The sequence below is a fragment of the Sceloporus undulatus genome, chromosome 9 (genome assembly GCF_019175285.1).
Source record: "Sceloporus undulatus isolate JIND9_A2432 ecotype Alabama chromosome 9, SceUnd_v1.1, whole genome shotgun sequence".
Classification (NCBI taxonomy): Eukaryota; Metazoa; Chordata; class Lepidosauria; order Squamata; family Phrynosomatidae; genus Sceloporus; species Sceloporus undulatus.
The window spans coordinates 22,772,276-22,792,118 of NC_056530.1; the positions used below are offsets into that span (position 1 = coordinate 22,772,276).

General features: G+C 45.6%; 1 protein-coding gene across 4 annotated transcripts; it reads right to left on the reverse strand.

Annotated features, from left to right (window-relative positions):
* Positions 1–529: 529 nt before the first annotated feature.
* Positions 530–19,646, reverse strand: SUPT5H (SPT5 homolog, DSIF elongation factor subunit). Of its 4 annotated transcripts, none has more exons than XM_042439466.1 (30): positions 19,569–19,646; positions 17,429–17,529; positions 15,486–15,642; positions 15,281–15,346; positions 14,551–14,562; positions 14,046–14,115; positions 13,483–13,551; positions 13,306–13,371; positions 12,781–12,811; positions 12,557–12,625; positions 12,012–12,263; positions 11,805–11,894; positions 11,382–11,452; positions 10,808–10,913; positions 10,087–10,180; positions 9,601–9,737; positions 9,195–9,350; positions 8,011–8,157; positions 7,004–7,150; positions 6,055–6,180; positions 5,881–5,965; positions 5,241–5,345; positions 4,859–4,961; positions 4,521–4,648; positions 4,018–4,123; positions 3,772–3,930; positions 3,374–3,542; positions 2,659–2,862; positions 2,108–2,203; positions 530–1,038 (listed from the first exon to the last, which is right to left on the reverse strand). In XM_042439466.1, the coding sequence occupies exons 2-30, from the start codon at positions 17,507–17,509 to the stop codon at positions 895–897; spliced, it is 3,246 nt and encodes a 1,081-aa protein (XP_042295400.1). In that variant the 5' UTR covers positions 17,510–17,529; positions 19,569–19,646; the 3' UTR covers positions 530–894. The 4 variants fall into 4 exon arrangements, with proteins under 4 accessions (XP_042295400.1, XP_042295398.1, XP_042295401.1 ...); XM_042439464.1 differs by lacking the exon at positions 19,569–19,646 and adding an exon at positions 19,346–19,560; XM_042439467.1 differs by lacking the exons at positions 14,551–14,562; positions 19,569–19,646 and adding an exon at positions 19,346–19,560.
* Between the last annotated feature and the right edge of the window lie 197 nt (positions 19,647–19,843).

The following is a 19,843-nucleotide window of genomic DNA, read 5'->3' on the forward strand; positions in this document are numbered from 1 at the left end:
TGTGGTCAACGTCCAACAGACACTGACCATAGAACTGCAATGGAGGAGCTACAAAGGCCTAGTATTCTCTTTAGGAATCTTTAGGTCTTTCAGTGCAACTTTTAGTTAAAGTTGACCATAGAGTTGCACTGGAGGGCCTAGATGTGAATAAACAAATCCGCAAATATCAAATCCACAAATATGGAGGGATGAGTATACACAACCACAACCATAGTAATACTGCATCTCTTCTGTGGATCATGAAACGCTTGAAAACATTTAGCTCCAGAGACAAAGGAAATCTGAAAGCTGATGGTTTGTCCATTAAGATGTAGCCCCGGTGACGCAGTGATTCAATGCCAGTACTGCAGCCATAGGTTGTGAGTTTGATCTCAGGGCTCCAAGGTTGACCCAGCCTTCCATCCTTTTGTAAGTCAATAAAGTGAGTACCCAGTTTGTAAACCGCTTAGAGAATGCTGAGTGCACTGATAAGCGATATAGAAATGTACATGCTATTGCTACTGCTATTAAGCTGAATACCACACAGGTATCTGGGGTGTGTTGGAAGGTTTTATTAAAACAAGTTACACGCTGGATGATGCTGGCGCTGTAGAGGGCATAAAGTGCTATAGGAGAGAATGGAATGACAGTGTGCTCACTGCACATCTTCAGCGGAAGTCACTTTAAGCACAAATGCAAAACTGTCCCGCCACCCCCAAAAAGAGGCAAATGGGCCTGCTGGGCCAGGGAAATAAGCAGCGACAGATCACACCCACCCACAAAAATAAAATTCCCTCAGGAGCAATTCTGTACAAGGATGTGCCGTAGAAGTCTGCAGACACTATACTAAAAGGAAAAAAAGCCACCCATACCACACAACCATACACACACGTGCACACAGGACTCCCCATCGCTCTAGGCCTCCAGGAGCTTGCCAAGGAAACGCAAGTTGAGGATCTTCAGCTGTTCTTCCAAGTCCATGCGGACAATGCCGTCTTCTCCATCAATGCTTAACAGGACACCAGTGGCTTCTCGGTCTTCTCCCAAGATGACTTTGACCTGCAAAAACGAAGGAAGGTAACCCATAAGATTACTGATCCGGAGATTGTGTGTGGGGTAGGAAGTGAGGAAGAGATCCCAATCGCACTGGTCCAACTGTGAATGAATCAGACATAAATCAGGATTTTCTGTGCTCCCCAATAGTAATTACTGATGGTTGTAGAGAGGCAGGCAGCAGGGTCTGTGTGGCACAGGTGGAACTGGGGATACGCTCTCATTGTCTTAAGCTAAAATTAACAGTAACTAAGTTACTGCCGAGGAAGGAGATTTCAGCCAGAGGGTGTTGAACTTAAGGAAGAAAGACAGGACACCAAAGAAAGAAGTGACAATGATGTCAAAATGGGGGATGAAAGATAAATCATTTAAAAAACAAAGAAAAGAGATTCCGTCTAAATGTTAGCAAGACCTTCCTCACAGTAAGAGTTGTTCAACAGTGGAACACACTCCCTTGAAGCACTACATTGGAAGTCAAAAGGACTTAAAATACTTGATTTTTCTCCATACAGGGAGTTAGGACCTACCTGCCCTCAACCACCAGAAAAACATTCAGAAAAAAACCCTTTCAGCCCAGAATGCAGCAGCTTCTAAATTCTTAGCCAATTCTAGCAACCACAAGCGCTGCAGTCCCTTTCAGAGACTCTGCCCAGCAAATCAGGATGCTGCTATTACCTAGACAAGGGTTGGGTACAGTGCAGCTCTCCAAATGTTGTTGGACTGCATCTCCTATCAGCCCTAGCTAGCACAACCAATGGTAAGGAAGGCTAGGAGATGCAGTCCCACGATATGTAGAGGGTCCCACCTCACCCATCCCAACATAAAATGGAATTTGCTTGCGGAAGATGTGGAACAGGGAACATTCCAGTGACAAACTTCACCAAATAAAACTAGCAAGAGTAACTCAACGTCAAGAGAGGAATGTAGGATGCCCTATACACAGTCAGACCATTTAGGGTCCATTTCACCAAACATTGTCAATACTAACTGGCAGCCACAGCTTCCTAGGGTTTCAGGCATGTGAGACCAAGTGTGTTTTTCCAAGAAATCTCTCCTTCCCATTCCTTCAACATACCTTATTGTTCTTAGTTGGTGTGACAGGCTCCAGATGCTCACTGGAAATGCTGACCACCTTCTCGCTGTCCTTCAGATAGACTGAGCACATCCCACCCTGCCAGGAAGAAGAGAAAGGAAACAAGAAGATGACCAGCTGCAGGCATCAGTGTTTGCCAAAGCTTTCTGATCCTGGAAGCTGGTGAAGGGTTCCCCACTCTGATCCTGGATGGCTTTGGGCAGACCATTGGCTCTTACTGATCCTCCAAAGACAGTATTTGTGAGAATACATTAAAAACTAACCCGGTAAATATTTTTTTAACCTTTTAATAGAAAACAACCCCAGGATGATGTTTTGTTGCCTCGAGACGAGGTTTAATTGAACATTATGAGCCACTATAGAACAGTTCCAGATGGGAAAATGATGATGACCGAATGTCTTTCTGGGAGTGACTCCACTCTTACTGGATCTGAGCACCGGAAAGGCCTACTGCCAGTCATCTCCCAACCCTCTTCAGCCAGTTCACCCACTCCCTCTGACCAAGCCACTAGCACATCTGGCTGTCCACTTACCGTCACGCTGCGGATGACTCCCGTCTGCCCCACGACCTGGCTGTCCAAGTAAGTATCGCGTACTTTGACCTGGATGTCAGTGGTGACCCAATCGCTGGAGCTCTGCTCGATCCCAGAACCAGGGGTGTGAGGGTTGTAACCTCCAGGAGAGGGAGCACCTGGGGTCATAGGGCTGTAGCCCACAGGGCTAGGACTAGGGCTTGCCTAGAGAAAGCAAGAGATTGGGGTGGTGGTACAAGAAACAATGAGGAAGTCATTACATGATCCAGGCTGGCTGATGGTAGAAGACTGGGCTGACGTTTCCCAGATGTGACTCAAGGGACCCTTTTCAACTTCAACAAGCTCTTCAGATCTTGCCCCTGCCTATCTCTAAGGATGGTTCTTCCTTTCCCTCCTGCTGCACATACCAGCAACTGAACACCTTAAAGTGTTTATCTGAGGAAACACAGAAACATTCTTGGTAGCTGCCCTCTTGGTTTAAAATTTCAAGCTCACTCTACCTTGCCTTTTACACTTAGTTCTATTTTAAATAGCAAAGCTTCAACCATTTAGTAATTCAAATCCACAAAAAGAGCCAACTGCTGACCCAAAGCAAGACCTGGCTATCAAAGATCACAGTTTAAACATTTCCATGGCCAAATATTTTTTTGTAATTTATTCAGCGGAGGCAATACGCAGCAAAGTGCAACAAAATCTTACATATCGTTTAGAGTACCTGGTATGCCATTGGCGATGGTGTTGGATGGTAGCTGGCTGGTGAATGGGTGTTCTGGTAGCCTACAGGACTAGGCGCCACTTGATGGAAACTTTGAGGGCTGGGACTTGGCTGGTAGGAGCCTTGAGGAGATGGGACAGCATATGGAGAAAACTGGTCTGTGTTATACCTGCAGCAAAAGAGAGGGTTTTGGTCAGGAAGGAAGGGATTCATGGGCCCTGTTGCCCATCTTCTCTCCTCAGACTAACACAAATGAAAGAGCATGTTTTGCTCTTCAAAAAGAAAGCACAAAGGAAAAACAATACAGTGAAACCCAGAAAGAACATAAAATCATAACCAGAGTGGAGCATTGGGTCTTCTGTTCCTACCCACCCCCATTCTAGCTCTGATGTACTCACATGGCTGGGGTGCCAGGGGTCTGAGGGTTGTACGGCGGGTTAACCTGCGGGGAAGAAGGGTCGGGATAGCCAGGGGTTTGTGGGTTAGGAGTTCCTCCGTAGCCTTGTGGAGAAGGAGTGGGCTCATCATCAAAGCCATAGTCAAACTCTTCATCCGCTCTGGAGAGGAGAAGAGAGAAAAAGAGGGGTCAACCTGGCCCTCCCAATGACCTTGCACTCATCCTTCCTTTACTGAGTGGCACCAACCTGGAGGGTGTGTTGGGATTGTTGGGGTCCCAAGCTCCACTCTGTGCGGGTGTCCGACTGCCATCGTGCAGCGGCGTTTGAGAGCCATAATGTGGAGTCCGGTTGCCTGAAAGATAGACGCATGTCACACAATGCAAGGTTAATGCTCAAAATCCCACAGCTGTGGAGTGGGGAAAGCTGTGCCACTAATGCTACATACTAGCCATTCAAACCCTGTTGTTGGATTGCCTCTTTTATAAAATTCCTCACTGGTTTTTAAAATCGTTATTACTGTGCTCAGTTTATGAGGGGTTTGATCTTCCCTGGGAATCCACACTCATTGGAAATGTCAATTCAGTCACCACCATTAACTACCCCATCCAGCTTTTAAGCTTTCCAAAAGTGTTGTTCCATCCTGCCCAGAACATATTTTCATGCAGGGAAGCTAGAAATTAATTTTGGTTGGAAGAGGTGGGGTGGTGATACACAAGAAATGTTCCCCTGCAGACCCTTCCATCACTCACCATCATGCAGTGGAGTCTGGGAGCCATACATGGGTGTGCGAGACCCTGAGCCATACATTGGGGTCTGAGAGCCATACATTGGTGTACGGCTGTGAGCGGAGGTCATGCCGCCTGGTCTCCTTGAACCACTACCAAAGCCAGAGGGGAGGGAGGGAGAAAGTGCTAGTTAGAATACTCACAAGAGCAGGTGTGTTCCCATTTTCTCTTTTTCCAAGAGAGGATTGTGTACATCCCCGCACAATAGCCTACCACTATATATCTTCTGCACAACCTCAGGCATTCCGCCCCATATCTTTAAATCCTGCCCCCCACCCCACTGCCACCCTGTTGGCTCTTACACTGTGGTGAGACGCTGCCGGTCTACTGAGATGGTCTGGCAGGTGGAGTGCAACTCCACACGGGCAGTGGATTCCGTGGCATCTTTGACCACGCCAATGTAGCCTGGAAGAGACATGAACATTTCAAGGACCCTGTAATTTAGGGTCCAAGGGCACTCAGAGGCTTTCTACCCATGTGTCTGGAAAACCAAATCCAGTCTGACATAATTAAGGTACCAAAGTGCTAAAAAGGCAAGTGGAAAACAACTGGACCTCTGGGTAATTCGGTGTAGTTGTACTCCAGCAGAAATGCAAAAGGTAAAGAAGCAAACAACCAAGTAGCAGAAAGTATAGCCAGACCATCCAGGTAGCCTTCTTATCACCCCAAAGTGGGAAGTCTTACCTTTGTAGGGCCCTTGGGAAATCCGCACTGTCTGCCCAATGAGATCATTGTCTCTACGCCCACGACCTCGGCCCATGCCACCCCCGCCAAAATCACCACGTTGCCCTGAGGAAGCGAAAAACAGATATGTAGCCGAAAGACAGATCCACACTCAAACGTCTCTGAGTATGGTAGCTTTTCAGAGCATTGGAAGTACAAACATGGAATATTTGAGATGATGTAACAAAAATATCTTTCTTGCTGTGAAATCTTCCAAGCATGTCCCCATCCCTGCCCCTCCTTTTTGGGAGACAGATACAAATAGATTGGTGTCCCTGAGATATTGAGGATACCCACTGCATTATACCTAATGAGAGATATTGTTATAGTGGTAGAGTGCATGCCTTGTATGTCAAAGTTTCCAAGTTCAGTCCCTGGCCCCTGGCATTGAAGTAAGTTCTTTTCAGCTTTATGTTGGGAAGGTTTCATTCTTCTAGGTTATTACTCCTTCTTTTGGCCTCTTTCATTTTGCCTGCATTTATTCACTAACATTCTTTAATTGGGTAATGCTGTCATTGATCTACAGCCTTGTTTTTGACTGGTGTGGAGACAACTGATGCAACTCAGTTCTCCAGGAGAAGACAATCTTATCCTGACTCACCTCCAGCACTGGGATGCATGGGACTGTTGATACGAGGACTCATGGGTGCAAAGCCACCAATTGTAAAATTTGTGACATCCCGAGGCTGCAGGAAGGAAAAAGAAGTACAGTCAAAACAAGGACACACAACTGCACCTCACAAGACAGTCTAGGAGTGGGAGGATCTTGCGTTACCTTTGAGCCTCCAGCCAGAACCAAATGACGTGTCTTACACACAAACATGCCTCCATTTTCCACCAGCTTCTTGCAATGAAGAAAAGCAAAGCTCCGAAACAGATGCCGTATCTCCCCCTCTCGGCCCTGGAAAGAAGGGAAGCAGCAAGAGAAGTTCCAAGTTACTACAGCTGGACATGCGGGATTCCCTTACTAGCAACTCAGCTTAAGAACCTCTTCTATCCCTTATAAAATCAGAGAAACCATGTTTTTAAAAATATTAATACTTTGAATGGTATGTGGATATATGGGATAATGAATTACCCTAGAAAGTTTTGGCTAGTGACTGTTACAGAAATATAAGAAAGACAAAGAAACAAAATGTTGTCCTTATGATTAATTACTTCTACTGCTCATGAGGAGGATGCAGCAGCTTTTTGGGTGTTGTTTCTTGAGAGAGATGTATGTGACCCATAGGCCACAATCCACTGGAATGCTCTTTGACCAGTACTTACAGAAAAACACTATGGTACCAGTTGATTTTGTGGAATGAAACAGTGCTTGTTCTCACTCTGAATCCTTTTAATCTACTTAGGCCTGAAACACAGTTCTGTTACGGAATCAGTTGGAAAAATGTACACCAAGCACTGGACAGAGACGTGCAATCAATGTCCCCTCAAAATAGCAAGAGTAGGCAGATGAGAGGTTCCTGAGAGGTTTGGACCAAAAAGGAGTAAAAATCAATCCTGCCCAAAAGAAAATAGAAAAATATCCTTAAGGGTTTCTGATCTATACCAGTGAAGACAACCCTGAGAAATGGAATGTTCTGGAGACCAAGCCTGCTCCTCCACAGAACTAATGCCACATTTGGGATACAGCAGAGGTGAATTTCACATAGGTCATCTGAACACTTATTCATCTTGTTACCAGTGAGCAAACACAACAGAGCCCAGCCTGCCCTGCTTCTTACCGAGTGTGGCCCATCTATGACTTTCACAATGTCCTTCACATGGATGTTGTTCTGCTCCGAGTCCAATGCCACTGCAAATCGGTTGTCTTTCTTCCGATTCACTGCCTGGTGCCTGACTGTCACCAATTTGCCATACATGTTGAGGACCTGGAGGGAAGAGGAGACTGCTCATAGATAAAGAGTAATCCTTCGCCATCTCTCCCCAGAAACTGCCAGCAATGGTTCTGGGTTTGGATACTGCAAGAAGGAAGCAGAATGAAACAACACCAAAGGTAATATTTTGATATTAGATGGATGTTTTCGCTTCCACCACCCCCACCCACCCCAAAAAGCAAGCTTTCCCATTTCTCCAAAATACAGAGAAAGCAGCCCTAGACTTGATCAGACTATTTGTCAGTGCAAATGAAAGTGCCTACTCCTCAGACTGGAAAGTTTTAATCTTGGATGTTATTAATTGCCATCAAGTCGTCTTTGACTTATGGCGGCCCTATGAAGGAGAAACCTCCAAGTCACCCTCTTATCAACAGGCCAGGTCTTCAAACTCCAGGAAGCCAGGGTTTCCTTGATTAAATCAATCCACCTGCTATGCAGTGCTTGCCTTTTCCTACTGCCTTCCACCTTACCAAACATTATTGCCTATTCTCATGAGTCAGCCTCCACTGACTCCACTGACTGATGTGTTTGACTGCAACTCCCATCATCTCAATCAACTTTGCAGTAGCATCTGGGTAAGATGAGCACTGTAGGGCATGGAGGGCATCTAGTTGGAGAAGGCTGCAGATTAACTCTGCTTTTACTGCTAAGTAATCTTAATAATATGTACCAGAGATTCCAGTAAGGTGGGGGGGGGGGGAAGAAGGAACAGGACACACAAGTGAGCCTAGCTTTGGTGCAAGAAATGAAAGGCATCAACAGTTTTAAGAGTGGGGAAGTAGTAGAATGCAATGAGTGTGAACCAACACACACAAACTCTCTTGGCCAAGCCTCAAAAGGCAGCATCCCCCCACCTGGAATGTCTCCCGTTCCAGCCGGACAATGACCCCAACCGTCTGTGGATCCAGCTGCACCAGTTCTCCCCACTCATGCTGTCCGCCCACGTCGACGCCAGAGGCTGTCTCTGAGCAGAGCTGAAGGTCCCGGGGGAGGACTTTGAGCTGTAGGAGATGAAGACTGAGTGCAAGACTGAAAAGACCCTTTCCAATTTGGAATCAGGAGCATCTATATAAACAAGAACTTGGAAAGAGGGCATAACTATGCTGGTTTTACTTTCAAAGGCAGTACTGAGACAAATCAGGCATTCCTCAAGTGCAAACTCTTAACTTTCAAATAATGTGCTCAACCCATACTGACTTTATAGCACCAAGTGCCCTCAACACCTGGCTGTGACTCACAGTATTATGTACTGGTAGAAAAAGGAACACATTAGCAAGTACTGGGTGAGCAGTAAAGACTGGGAGTCCAGAAGCCTGGGATCTCTGGGGCATAAAACAGAACTCCTCTAGGACAAACAATTAAAAAGGAAATTGGAACAGAGTAATTAAAAACTAAGTGATAAAAGGATCAAATAAGCATCAGAGTAATGTACACACCAAGAGAAACTGGCATGGGGAGAATCAGCTGAACCCCTCAATTTCATTTTTTTCTCACTGTTGGAGGAAAGCACACTTCTAGCCCATGTGGTGTGAAAATATGTCAAACAGTGTGCAGGCAATGCTCTGAAGTTCAGGAGGCTTGGTAGGATCTTTTCTTCTTATGGGTGGGATGATATATAACCTCTCCTCACTGACTTGAGAAACAAGTGGGAGATCAAATTCAGCAGTGCCAAATTGGCAGAAGATACCAATTTATGTAATGTGTAGAAGTCAAAGAACTATTCTCCAGCAACCTTGCCTTGAGCCAAAGGATCTTGAGGCCCCATAACAGGGCAAAAATGAGAGCAGTGCTTTCTTTAAAATGAAAGTTGAAACTTACTGTCTGCAAAAACCTATGAAGATTTTGCAGTGCCCTTTGCAAACTGGTACTGCTCAACAGGAAAACATTTACATGACTTTGTTCAGAATGGCAAAATATGACATTTTACGCACGTTCCAGTACTGACAGAGGCCACGGAGGCACACATGTATATGCCATTACAGTCCCTACTTCATCCTTAACACTGTAGAGGCTTTTCATTTTCACCCCCACTACTCACCTCATGCATTGTGAGGTCAGAGAAGAGGATAACAAAGTTTTCCTCCACACGCACAATCAGTCCCGTGTCACCCTCAAACCGTCCAGCAATCACCTTTACATGGTCCCCCATTTTGAAGTACTTGCGTAACTCTTGGGCTGGGAACTCCAACATGTCCTGGAGAGAAAGACCCACAATCTTTATGCATATGAAAGCTATGGGCAGTACCAAGTATTCTGCTGATAAGAGTACTTCCCTTCCTCCTTCTGCTAAGGAAAATCTTCCCTCCATGTTGGAGCCCACAGTTCCCTGTCAAAACTGGGATAAGATTTTGGGCAGCACAGAGAGCAAAGGGAGGAAGGATGTTCTGCCAGTGCAATGTTGGATGAAGACGCATGATGCCAGAGGTTAGCCAAAAAGACTGTACCTTGAGGTCTTCATGCTTTGGCATGATGGTGATTTTGTTTCCATCCACACTCAGGATCTTGCCCTGCAGGTTGATCAACTCCCCTTCACACACCTCCACATTGTCACCAGGCTGGAAGTTGTGTTCCCGTTCCTTCCCTAAAGCAGCCAGAAGAGAGACACAACAACATAAAATCTTTTAATTTGCTTTTGTTGTTGTTGTCATGTTCCTTCAGGTCGTATCCAATTTATGGTGACCCTAAGGTGGACCAATCATGGGATTTTGTCCAGAAGGGGGTTGCCTTTACATTCCTCTGAGGATAAGAGAATGTGACTTGCCCAAGAATTCAGAGTTGAAAATGTGATGGCTTTGACAAGATCCAGTATGCCTATCAGAAAGCCTGAGAAATTGGTTGTCACCTTGGCCAGGAAAAGAAACCCCTAGAAACAAGTACCACATGGGTAAGAAAGACAGAAAAATCATTAAGACTCATCACCACCATCTTACCTGTGCTCTCTGTCACCACTTCCAAGTCAATGCCTTCTGGTTGATCTTCAAATTTCTCCAGCTCAGACAGAGTGGGCTTCACTCCTTCTGTGATCTGATGAGAAAAAACAAAAATATCCATATCCAACTGGGAAAGTCAGGAAAAGGGTACAGAGCAGACTCAATGGATGGGAAACTAGATATGGCTCTACCATGAGCAACCCTAAAAGGTTTCATAACCTTTCCAGGGTCTCCTTGTCGAGCACATGTACCAGATTAATTTATGAGCCCAAGAATGTTGTTCCACTGGTCAGAACTGACATTGTTTCCCCCAGCACAACTCTATGGTCAACATCTGCCAGAAGTTGACCATACAGTTGCCTAGAGAAGTGGATGTATAAATGCCAAGAGAAGTGTTTTTTCTAGGAACCTCTAGGTTCTCCAGCACAACTCTATGGTCAACGTCTGGCAGAGTTGTACTGGAGAACCTAGAGATTCTTGGAGAGAACCTATTAATCAAACCTATAAATAACCAGGTCCAAAAAAGTAAAAAATGCAAATATGGAGGGCCAACTGTATTTCAGACTCTGAAAAAATCCAAATTCAAAACACTTCTAGTTCCAAGTATTTTGGATAAGGGAAACTCAACCTGTGTAGACCTGGTACCTAGTATTTATGGTACCATCCATAAAAGCAATAAATTTCTCTCCAAATCCCACCTTCAAGTTTTCCCAATCCTTACCACAGCAGACATAGCAAAGCTCTTGAAGAGGAAACCTTTCCGGCTATAACGATTGCCTTCAAAGATGAGGAAATCGCCATCGGAGGCCACATCGCCACCCAAAGACCTGGAATGAAAGAAAGGGGAAGACCTGAGTGGTAAGCATGGCCATCGGTGGTAGCTGTTGCTGGCAGCAGGGCACTGGGAGGTCTTGCTGCCCCAGTGGAAAAGGGGCAAGTGCTTTAAGGTGGAGAAATAATTTCAAACCATAGTGGAGATAGATAAGCAGCCTGGCACCAGTTTCTCTATCATGCAGAACCTGCTCTTGTAACTGCTCAGTAATATTATAATCACAACCCATCATTAAAAGGACAAAAGCAGTAGGAATCAAGATAAAAAACAGCTCCTAGACACAAGAATTCTGGTACAGTGTGTGTGCGTATATATACAATTGTATACACATACTGCAATTGCTCAGCTGACATGAATTCTCTACCTGGTGCTTCTTGTGTCTCCTCAGAACCAATTTCCATTCAAAATCACCAAAACCTGGATGTGACCCGATCCTACCCCAGGCCCTGTGAAAAGCACTCACCTAATCTTTTCAACATCAAAGAGACGCTGCGGAGGACGTTTGAACCTCTTTCGTTTGGCGAACCAGTCTTTCTGCAATAAAAAAAGGAGATGAAGCAACATGGCTAATGAAGTTGGGAGCCCTGCTGCATCTTTGCTGCAGCTTCCAGAATTAACTTACCTCGCCAGGGATAGGATGTTTTAGGGAGGATTTAAGGAAAGGCATCCATCTCTAGAATACCACAAAACAGAATCAACTGAACACCACCCTATACAAGCATCAAAGCCTGAACCCACTAAGTTAAAACGAGGCACCATTTCCTTTCTCAGACTGTCAAGTGAGTCCAGTTTGAGCAATCAGCCAGAAGCAGCATGTTGGTAAAATTAGGAACCAGCAAAACCATTACAAAACAAACACTGTCTTTAATTAATCTTGCCAACTAACCAGACTCATATGGGCTTTGATGCGGTCAAAATCAATACGTGGAATCATCTTCAATGAGATCTGATTCTGACTCGGCTCCACATAATCCACCTGAGGAATAGGAAAGGGGTACAAATAGCATCAGGGAGTGTCAGGATTGCAATAAGATGTAGCTTAGTCTGGTTCAGAGTTTGGAAAAATGAAAAAAAAGCTGAAGTCTTAGCTCACCTGAGCGATGTCATCTTTGTAGATGCCCCTCTTGAGACAGACCCATGATTTGGGTTTCAGGTTAGTCACCTCCTTCACCACCTTTAGGACATCCGTCATCTCCTTGATTGGCACCATCTGCTGGTTCCAGTAGCCCATCCGGAGATTGCCCACCCCCTCAATGGCCTGCTTGACGTGTGTCTGCTTGTAGGCTTCCACATAGATGTAGCCCTTCACGTGCTCAGGGGCAACCACTGACTTGATCTGCAAAGGCTGTTGGGGTGGAGGAGGCAATTTGTTTATTAAACATATTTGCCAATTGCTTTTTCTGCCCACCAGTTTCCCAAAACAAGGCACTATGAAACTCGTAATATCCAAGATATAATTTATACCACCAAAGAAAACAAAATTCTCCAGGGTATGGAAGAAAGCTGAAAATAAACTCTGTTGTTTGTACCAATAAGGACAGGACTTTAGCACACTACAAAGAACCACCCAGCTTTGGTACAACAGCCCAAGAGATGCATAAAGGATTTTATCATTCTCTCACTTTCCACCAAACTTACTGTGTCAGTGAACTGGTAGGCGATGAACTTCCTCATCAGGGCAATGGCTGTGGCCCGCTCCTCTCCAATCTGGAGGGGAGAGAAGAAAACATTCCAAAATAGCATTGGAATGAAAAATGATACGCAATGGCAAAGTGGCTCCCATCTGACATAAAGCTGTAACAATCTGGCAAATGCACCCTCTAGCTGAGTTTCAAGTTCTGTGGCGTTAATGTGGGTCTTACCTTACATTTCACGGTCCAGAGATTGGGATCCCTGTATGGAGAAAGAAGCGACACAAGAGTTAGTGTGCAATGTCCAAACATGTGCTGCCTGTTCTTTACAGGCGGCCTGAGGTCTCTTGGCCAGTGTCCTACTCTTCTGAGAATCCAACTCACTCTTCCTCATAATTTCCTACTATCCACACTTCTCAGCTACAGCATCAGTTAATCCTGTCAACCCACTTTTTCAGGTGATTTTAAAATGTCTCTGTTTCTCTCTCCTCCTCTCACTTTCCTCCTTTGTCCTCAGTTTACTTCAACTGCTGCAAACTGAATTCAGTTTGTACTCAGTTAATTTAACTGTAGAGAGACTAGGCAGGCAACTCTTGCCTCTTGTTACCTGGCCACACCCTTCTGATATTCTCTGACTTGGTTCAACCACATCTGTCCTAGTTTTCATCTGTGAAATGTTGGAGAGCATACTACCCCCTACGCCTCACAAAAACAGTTCCTCTTTCTGGCAAACACCTGAGAATACAAGGTCCTTACTTTACTCCAGGTAGTAACTGCTGTTGTGTGATGTCATCAGAGAGTTCATCGGAGCCACCATACACGCTAAAGAAACAACAAGAAGAAGTCTGAGAAGTCTGGGGTAGGAAACAATGCTGGAAAGCTGGCTGTCAAGACATTAAGAAAGGAAGTGCAAGAAAGAAGTTGCATACTCACGTCTCACCCACTGAGGATTTGGCATATTTCTTCATGTAATATTCGCCCAGCTCCTCTTCTCTCTGGTCCCTGTGGAAATTAAAGGGCAGCAGAGGAAGGAGAGAACAGCAGTAAGGCAGTGAATTGTATCAGCTAAGGCAAAATACTTTGCCCTGCATCTGGAGCAGCAGAATGGCTACAGGAAAGTGAGTTAGGAAGTTTCAAACATAATTTCTGCCACCTGCAATTCAGATATAAAACTGGTCAATCTCCCGTACTGTTCTAAGAATTATTGAGTGAAAAGTACTACATAATTAGCAATTATGAGCATCATTATGAGTCACAAGGTGGCTAGGAAAACATGGTTCAATTGTATGATTTATGCAGGGAGACACGTGATGCTCAGCATCTAAGAACTTGCAACTACTCAATCTTTGCTACTCATCACACTATACTCTCTCTCACACACAAATAATGAAGACAAAAGTAGGAAAGGCTGGTTTTTCCCCTTCCTGTCAGGAGCTTAGCTTCAGCTATATCATCGCCACCACCAAAAAGAAACGCTGAAATGCTTAATTCGTTACCTCCACAGGTTCTGTAGTCTCCGTGCTCCTGAGCGATCCTCATCCAGGACCACATTGTCAATATTGGATGCTAGGAAAAGAGACAGAAGTTGGTGACTTGGGGCAGGCAAGGGTACAGCAGGAAACTGGTGGGCAGTGTAGCTCAATAAGGCTGAGACAGAAAGTTTAGAACTGCAAACAGTTTCTGGACTGGAAGTGTTTGCAACTCAGGACATTCCACTGCCCTCTGATAATTCTATTCTGTTTGCCAGTGAAGACCAGAGAAAAGAAGGAAAGAAGAAAGAAGAAGGAAAGAAGAGAGATTGCAGCCCTTGCTGTGTTTCTGCCATCTTCCACGTACCTGTAGCGACCAAGCAGAGTTGTTGAATATAGTGACACCTTTCATTCCCCCCGCCCCTAATCCAAAGGACCCCAACCCCTGGCTGAAAAGAAGCAGAGAAGGAAAGCAGCTGGTGAAGAGGAAAGGAGCTGGAATGGAGAGGAGAAAAACAAAAACCATTCTTACCTTCAATTTCTTCTGCTCATGAAGAGGTGGTGGTGGGAGGGCGGACAGTATGAGCCAAATAATACCATCAAAAGCAACCACAGGGTGGGGGTGAATGGGGAACAGAAAAGCGGAAGAAACAAAATTAAGATGTGGCACAAACCAAGCAAAAGCGAATGAAATGCACGAAAACTCAAAAAAGGGAAGCCACCAGGACAGGAGGAAGGGAGCACTAGCAAGAGGCAGGAGCAGCCACAGGGTAATAATGGCTGCATGACCCAGGTGTGGGAGCTGGTCACAAACTCAGGCCTCTCGCCCTCTCTGTAACTACTCTGTTAGTGGGTCTTTATGCATTTTGACAATGGCTCTATTATGATTTCAGAAAACAGTCCCAATATTAAAAAATGTGTGACACTTACCTAATTTCTCCCAATTTTTTTTTAAAAAATGGGAATAAATATTAGCTTTATAGTCTGGCAAAAAAGTATAAACGTGTGTTCACATCTCAAGAGAGATTGGACTTTCAGACTTTGAGAACTGTCCCAGACTTAAGTGCATTCAAGACAAAAAAAAGTTGCTCAAAGGATGTGTTATCCCTAACCTTGTAGGATGATACAAGTGTCTCAGAACCAGAAAATGTCTACCTCACCAATATGGGGATCCCTGCTGAAAAGTTCTGTGGGTCTTTAAAGACTGCATGGTCCTGTATTCAATTACATCCAGACAGCTGCCCAAGAAGGGCTGGCCTTACCTTTCTCCAGGATGTCCTCAGCACCATCTTCCCATTGATCTTCATCTTCATACTCATCATCCACATCTGGAGAAAAGAGAAAGGGAGGGGGAAAACCCTACATGGTAAGGAACAGCCAGACCAAGACATCATGTCTCTCAATACACTCTGAAATTCCCAACCAGAGGAAGAGTCACTGAAGGCTGGCTGAGAGGGGACTTTTTACCAGCTTCATCCAAAATAAAGCCTCCGTGTCTGGGCTTCTTTGGACGGCGGTCATCATCCTCTTCATCTTCTTCGTCCTCCTCCTCTTCTTCCTCCTCCTCCTCCTCTTCCTCCACTTCTTCCTTTTCGCTGCCTACGGCACTGGCACGCTCTTCTGCCTGTATGTTTATTAAAGGAAACCGTCTGTTCTTCAAAGCACCTCACTCTGTGTATCTCCGGTTCATTTTCACAGAATGGACACTGCGCTTAAGAAATTTCTTGGGGAGAGGGGCTTCACTCCCCCACTTTTCACACAAAGAAATGCTATTGTCATTTTTCAGAAGGTGAATTTAATTTTCAAAATTTGAGTTTCTTTCGTCAGATGAATCTCATTAATACCAATACCTCCAAGGGCGATCAATTTTTGACTGAGTTGCCTTAGTTTGACTGTTTGATGAAGAAAGGGATGGTGTACCCTACATTTTCTGTTGCCAGTGCACAAAATCCTGTTGATTAAAATTTGATCTATATGACCATGCTAAACTAATTCTAATTTCAAGACTGAAAGACAATCATTTTCATAGAAGAAAAGGTTGCTTGTGGGATTATACTTTGGATTGGTCCAGAGAAAGAACTTGTATAATTCTCCCTATTTGTTTGTTGCTGTGTGCCTTCACGTAATTTCTGGTTTATGGTGACCTTATCACAGGCTTTTCTGGGGATGAGAGGTTGTGACTTACATAAGGTCACTGTCTGGGTTTCCATGGCTGAGCAGGGAATTGAATCCTGATCTCCTGAGTCGCAGTCCAATGCTCAAACCACTACATTGTGCCGGCTCTCTCATTATTACAGTGTACTTATCAATTATTCTTGGGTGCACTATGGCAGTATTGCAACACTTTTTATAAGAGGCAATATGCACCATACCTTTAAGTGCCCTGGCCATCCCTACTCTGTTGAAGCATTATCTCTGCAGAGAAACTGCAGACAGCAAACATAGTCTACAAGTTATTACTAGAAAGCACTGAATTTTGATGTTAATTAAATCAGAATGGGTGAGGAAATTCAGACCGAACATTGGCAGGAACTTCCTGACAGTAAGAGCTGTTTGACAGTGGAACACACTCTCAGAGAGTGGTGGGGTCTCCTCCTTTGGAGATGGCTGGATGGCCATCTATCAGGGGTGCTTTGATTGTGAGTTCCTGCATGGCAGAATAGGGTTGGATTGGGTGGCCCTTGGGGTCTCTTCCAACTCTGTGATTCTAAACCTCAGTAGATATCAAGTGCCCACTGTATGTGGAAGTCACTCCAATGAAGATCATAAACTGGTCAGTGAGACACCTTGAAAAGCTAGATTGTGAAAAGGCAAGATATGTCGCATATACTCGACTATAAGTTGATCTCATGTATAAGTTGAGGGTAGGTTTTGGGGCCAAAATTATGGATTTTGGAATGACCCGTGGATAAGTCGATGGTGAAACTTGGAGGCTCCTTCAGTGTGTGTGTGTATTCATGTGGCAAGAGGGACGCTTAAAGAAGCAGCAAACAATCACCCACGACTCTTTCTGCTTCAGTGTTTCAGAGTCCTACGACAGCGAGGGAGACGGAGAAGAGAGGTGTCTGTGTGTGTGTATGCAGAACTCTGAAACAAGCCACAATCAATCATCCATGACTCTTTGTGCTCAGCTCAGGAGAGAAAGAAACTGCTCTCCCCACTGCAAGGGCAGAGAAATCTGAAACAGCTGCCATTGCATTACCATATTAACCCATAAATAAATCGACACAGGATTTTGGGGTCAATTTTTGGCATAGATTTTCCAGGTATAGCTGAGTATATCTGGCACATCTTTTTAAGTAAACACCCCTTCCTGGCCCAGGTAATCCGCGCTCAAGATATGCTTCCTTGAAGTAGGCAAGACGCACTGCTTGGTGGCGCGGCATCTCCACTCCTTCTCCCAGCCTCACCTCATTCTCCTCTGCCTCTTCAGGCTCACTGCTGTGTTCGCTATCATCTTCGGAGAAGTTGCTGTCCTCACTGTCAGACATTTTGACAGCGTTCTCCTATCCTGCAGAAAAGGCAAACATTACAAACACTGTTCAGTGTAGAATTTGTGAGTGCTGTTGGATAAGTTCCCAGACTCATTGCCAATAGCAGAAGGCTTCATGTGCACTGGAGAAATAATCCAGTTTGACGCTGCTTTTGCCGTCACAGCTCCATCCCGTGGAATCCTGGGATTTGTAGTTTATGGTGCTCCCTGACAGAGAAGGCTAAATCTCTCCCAAAACGAGAATTCCCTAGAATTCCATAGCACTGAGTCATGGCAGTTAAAGTGGCGTCAAACTGGATTATTTCTGCCTTGCAGAAACAACCTTTGACACCACTTTAGCTGCCATGCCTCCATCTTACAGAATCCTGATAAGGCAGCAGCCTTCTTTGTCAGAGGGTTGCAAAAACTACAATTCCCAGGATTCCACAGGATGCAGATACAGTGCTTAAAGCATTGTCAACCTGGGTTATTTCTGCAATGCGGATGTAGCCTATGTATACAAAAGCTTAGGCTGCAACATTACCATTAAAACAGTATCAAACCCCATTCTCCCTACAGTGTAGATCTATCCCTGGAAGAGTCTTAGCCATTTGCAGGAACAAAGCAAGGAAGGCTTGCCAAACTGGAACTGGTTGGATATCCCCACTAAATCTGCCCCACTCCACACAACATTTCTCCTGCCCCTATCAGCCACACAGTGAGATGGTATAACATAACACATCATCCATACATAGAGGAATCGCAGAGCTAGTAGGTGCCCCAAGGGCCATCCAGCCCAATCTTATTCTGCCATGTGGGAACTCGCAGCCAAAGCAGCCTCTGTTTAAAGACCTCCAAAGAAGGAGGCTCCACCACTGTCTTCCACTATGGAGCAGCTCTTACCCTCAGGAGGTTCTTCCTAATGTCATGCAGAATCTCTATTCCTGCAGCTTGCATCCATTGCTCCATGTCTTAGTCTCTGGAGCAGCAGAAAACAAGTTTGCTCCCTCCTCCATGTGACACCTCTTCAAATACTTAAACAGGGCTATCATCGTATCAGCTCTTAACCTTCGCTTCTCCAGGCTAAACGCACACAGCCCCCTGAGTCTCTCCTCCCAGGGCTTGATTTTCTAATAGCCCCAGAGCACATAAGGCTCTCCCCATAGCACTTCTCCTGCTCCCATCATCCACATAGACAGATGGTATAGCACGCCATCCACACATGTGGCGGTTCAATACCCCCAGTCCCCTGGGAACTCCCCAGACCATTTTCCTTGCCCCATCATCCACACAGTCGGATGGTATAACACATCATCCGCATACCCCCAGCCACCCAGGACCCCTCCACATCATTTTCCTTGCCCCCACAATCCACGTAACCAGACAGTAAAGTCCATCGCCCACCCATCAGGCAGTTTAATACCCCCAGCCCACCCTGGACCCTCCCACAGCATTTTCCTTGCTCCTATCATCCCCATAAACAGATAGTGAAGCCCATCATCCACAAATGAGGCGGTTTAATGCTGTCAACCACCCAAGACCCTCCCCACAGCATTTTTCCTGCTCCCATCATCCACACACCTATGTAATAAAGCCCATCATCCACAAATGAGGCGGTTTAACACCCTCAGCCCACCCAGGACCCTCCCCACAGACTTTTCCTTGCCCCCATCATCCCCATAATCAGATAATAAAGCCCATCATCCACAAATGAGGCGGCTTAACGTCCTCAGCCCTCCCAGAGCATTTTCCTTGCCCCCATCATCCATACAACCAGAAAGTAAAGCCCATCATCCACAAACGAGACCCAAACCCTTTCAAAAACGCCCCAAAGAGGGAATATTAGCACCCAAACCTCGCCGACTCTTGCGAAGGGACGAAAGGCTCCAGGGCCGGAGGAGGACCTCCCTTTCCCTCCTCGGTCGGTCGCCAAAATAGCTCCCTTACGATTTTAGGGGGGGGAAATTGAAACAAAGACCGGCGAAGGAGGGGACGAGAAACAAAAACTAAAACCGGACCAGAAAGGGATAAAGGGAAAAAGAATAATAGTGCCAACAGCCCTCCCCTGGTTTCCTTACCAAAAACGGCCCAAAACTCGCGGACGCTCGCGAGATTCGGACGAGAGCGGGCAGCGATTGGACGGGAGCGTGTCACGTGTCACCAAAGTGCGTGGGAGGGGAGGGGAAAGAGTGACGTCATTACACCCAGCCGGGAAGAAGAAGAGCTGGCCTCAGGGAGGGAGTCATGTGACCTGAGTGGGCGGAGGCGTTGAAGCCCCGTTGACGTAACGAGCGCGGATTGGTCATCTTTGGACCTGAGGTGCTGCTGGCCAATGGGAGCGCAGATGTGGAGG

What these genes read in the sequence shown, in the direction of transcription:
- SUPT5H (XM_042439466.1), bottom strand. Translation starts at nt 17,509, where the DNA reads ATGTCTGACAGTGAGGACAGCAACTTCTCCGAAGATGATAGCGAACAC. An exon ending in AGTGGTGACAGAGAGCACAG is followed by an intron (nt 9,738 to 10,086) that starts GTAAGATGGTGG and finishes TGGCTGCTTTAG; the next exon opens with GGAAGGAACGGGAACACAAC. An exon ending in TTCCCAAGGGCCCTACAAAG is followed by an intron (nt 4,962 to 5,240) that starts GTAAGACTTCCC and finishes TGTCTCTTCCAG; the next exon opens with GCTACATTGGCGTGGTCAAA.